Source organism: Capricornis sumatraensis, chromosome 16, assembly GCF_032405125.1.
Source record: "Capricornis sumatraensis isolate serow.1 chromosome 16, serow.2, whole genome shotgun sequence".
Classification (NCBI taxonomy): domain Eukaryota; kingdom Metazoa; phylum Chordata; class Mammalia; order Artiodactyla; family Bovidae; genus Capricornis; species Capricornis sumatraensis.
The window spans coordinates 47,701,192-47,704,403 of record NC_091084.1 but is presented as its reverse complement, the minus strand read 5'-3'; the positions used below and the strand labels follow the sequence as shown (position 1 = coordinate 47,704,403).

Sequence of the window (3,212 nt, the reverse complement as noted above, 5' to 3'; positions counted from 1 at the left end):
TTACAATATTATATTTGTTTCAGGTATACAATACAGTGATTCAATATTTTTATATAGATTATAGCTTTTCATATGCTTTATTAAGCTGTAGGCATATATAGGAAAGTAAATTGCAACAACACAAGGCCCCTACACTTGCAAAGAGAAGTAGCCTATTGTTCTGAGTCTTGGTTGATTGTAAGGAGTTACATTTCCAAAAATCACACTGACATACCCTCTAACCATCTCTCTGTCCAGATGAATAAAGTTGCGTATTTTATTGGCCAAGAAATGTTTATTTAAATAAATATGCTGGTAATACCTTTGCCCAGAATGCAGTTTATAAGAAAAAGGGGTTCATTGCATAATACTGCTAAGATTTCAGTCAAATTCCTTCTAGTCATCTTTAAATAAATGAACAAGTAAGACCGATGGTATTTTGTACAGTGTAGTATTTTGATACATTCATAACCTAATATTTGCATTTATTATATTAAGAATATTTTTCTGTCATTACCTCTATTTAAATTATAGTATTTTAATGTTGGCATGATATTTCACTTAATGTATAGACTAAAAATTAATTAGTCTTCTGTGGAAGTTTAATATATTTCCATATTTTTCTTACAGTAAATACAAATGTCTGTATTCACTATTAAGAATTTTGATATTTCTTAATCAAATATTTGTGTTTCAAATGTTTTCAATATTTTTAGCATTTATGATACATACTGCCAACTTTTCTTCTAGCAAGCTGTGCAACTTTGTACCCACTTGTATCCTAGCAAGATATACAAGGTTTAGTTTCTGAAACCTGTGAAAACTACCTATAGATATTACACATATGCTTTGCCTACATGGCTTCAAATTGTATTCCTTTACTATATTTCTTTATAGCTATCATGTGCTAAACACTGTTCTGAGTCCTGCTAATAAAATGAACAAACAAATGTGATCTCTGGTTCCTTGGAGCTTATAGTCTAATTAGGGAGACTGAGTATTAAATAAACAACTGCACCCAGTCACTAGTTCAATGTGGGCACTGACCTTGATAAATCAGGAAATGAAGCTCTGAACCCCCGTAGTCCAAGGGGTGATATATTGCCAATACAAAAATTCACAGTTTTCTGTCTCCCTGCCTTATAATTCACACTAGCATGATCAGTTACGGTCCCACTACTTCATGAGCTACAATTGGTATCCTCCAACTAGAAGAGGTCTCATCCAGAAGTCTCCTGATGCTTTTCCATAATGAAGCCTATGCTTCCTTGAATGGCTTTTCTCCTTCTGCTTCCCTTTTTTGTATCTTCTGTCTCAGAACTAAAATTCAGTATCAAATCCAGGAAGAGCCACTTAGATAATAGTTCTGCATTTTTTTTGCCTTAAATATTGGAGTTCAGTCATGTTTTATGCTCATAGTCATCCCTTTCCACCCCACCAGGATATATGCTTCATGGACCTGTTCTATGTAAATTACAGAACAGACAACATGAGATCAAGTTCTAGCCTGTATGCTAAGACCTTGTCTTGAAGAAATCCAACTTCTAGCTTGTAATTCACCTCTCTTCCTTGTCCTGAATTAGTTCCTTGGTGGTGCCTTGAAAAACTCTAGTCCCTAATTTAGGCTCTAAGAGCTCCTCTGCACTTCTTAGAAGACATAGATCCTAGGTTTAAGAGCACTGGTGGTGGTTGTTTAGTCACTAAGTCATGTCTCACTCTTGTGAACCAATGGACTGTAGCCCACCAGTCTTCTCTGTCCATGGGATTCTCCAGGCAGAATACTGGAAGAGGTTGCCATTTCCTCCTCCAGGGGATCTTCCCAACCCAGGGATCAAACCACTTCTCCTGCCCTGCCGGTGGTCTCCTGCGTTGTAGGTGGAATTTTTACCGCTGAACCACCAGGGAAACCTAGTTATTTCTCTAAGATTTAATACCTCCCTTCTACTTGTGCTAGCTTTCCCAGGCTTAGTTAGCGTCATGACCCTGGTGCAGGTGTAGAGTATGGCGTAAGGCTCTCTTTACTTCTTGGTTGCGCAGGCAGTAAATGATGGGGTTGAGCAGTGGTACAATGACAGCGTAAAGTACAGACACCAGCTTGTTGGTGTCAAAAGCTGAGAGTGCCTTTGGGCGGGCATAGATGAAGATACTGGCTGCATAGAAGATGACCACCACGGTAAGGTGAGAGGCACAGGTGGAAAAGGCTTTATGGCGCCCAGCAGCTGAGGGAATGCGCACCACAGCACTGGTGATGGCCATGTAGGAGGCTCCAGTGACAGAGAGTGGCCCCAATAGGATAAAAATGGCCAGGACAAAGTCTGTAAGCTCTGCTGTGGACATGTCAGTGCATGAAAGGTTGAGCAATGGAGAGACATCACAGAAAAAGTGGTTGATGATGTTGGGGCCACAGTAAGAGAGGCGAGAAATGAGAAAAACTTTGACCATGGAAATGCCAAAACCTCCAGCCCAGGAGCCAGCTGCCAGCTGCACACACAGCTGGCCACTGACAATAACAGGGTAGTGGAGAGGATGGCAGATGGCCACATAGCGATCATAAGCCATAACTGCAAGGAGGACACACTCAGTGCAGCCCAGGCCCAGGAAAAAGTAGAGCTGCGTCATGCAGCCCTCAAAGGAGATTAGCTGTCCATGGCCCCGTCTGGACCCAATAAAGCCAGCTAGCATCTTGGGAATAGTGACTGTCACGTACCAAATCTCCAGGAAGGACATATTAGCCAGAAAGAAATACATGGGTTTGTGGAGGCTGGGGTAGTTCCTGATTGCCACAATGATGAGTATGTTCTCAGTCAGCACCAACACATAGGCTAACAGAGAAAGGGCAAATAATAGTGCCCGCAGTGGTACCGGAGCTGGGAAGCCCAGCAACACAAACTCACTCACTCTCCCACTCTGGTTCTTCCTCTCCATGGTGTCGGTCATGCCCCTTGCTTTTCAGGGGAGAATAGAGGATGTTGAGGAGGCAGCAGCAGAAACTCAGTCTTCCTCCCGCTGGGATTATAGTGGCAGAAGGCAATGCGAGTAGTGCATGTACCTCATCACTGAACTGAAGCCATTGTTTTCTTCTCTAATCTGGAAATGAGCTAAGACAAAAGGAGACAAAAATAAACTACCTTGTACTGGAATAGGATGAGAGTGTATTCCGGCCTTTGGAGAAGCATGGATTGATAAGCACCAGTTGGTCCCTGAAAAATATAGACCAAAACCAAAAATATGAA

General features: G+C 41.5%; 1 protein-coding gene across 1 annotated transcript; it reads right to left on the bottom strand.

Moving 5' to 3' along the window:
• Nucleotides 1–1,944: 1,944 nt before the first annotated feature.
• OR6A2 (olfactory receptor family 6 subfamily A member 2) lies at nt 1,945–2,913 on the bottom strand. Its single transcript, XM_068988928.1, has one exon. It carries the CDS (start codon nt 2,902–2,904, stop codon nt 1,945–1,947), a length of 960 nt encoding a protein of 319 aa, XP_068845029.1. The 5' UTR covers nt 2,905–2,913.
• Nucleotides 2,914–3,212: the final 299 nt, after the last annotated feature.

Excerpts from the sequence above, each read along its gene's own strand:
- OR6A2 (XM_068988928.1), bottom strand. The coding sequence starts at position 2,904 with ATGGAGAGGAAGAACCAGAGTGGGAGAGTGAGTGAGTTTGTGTTGCTG.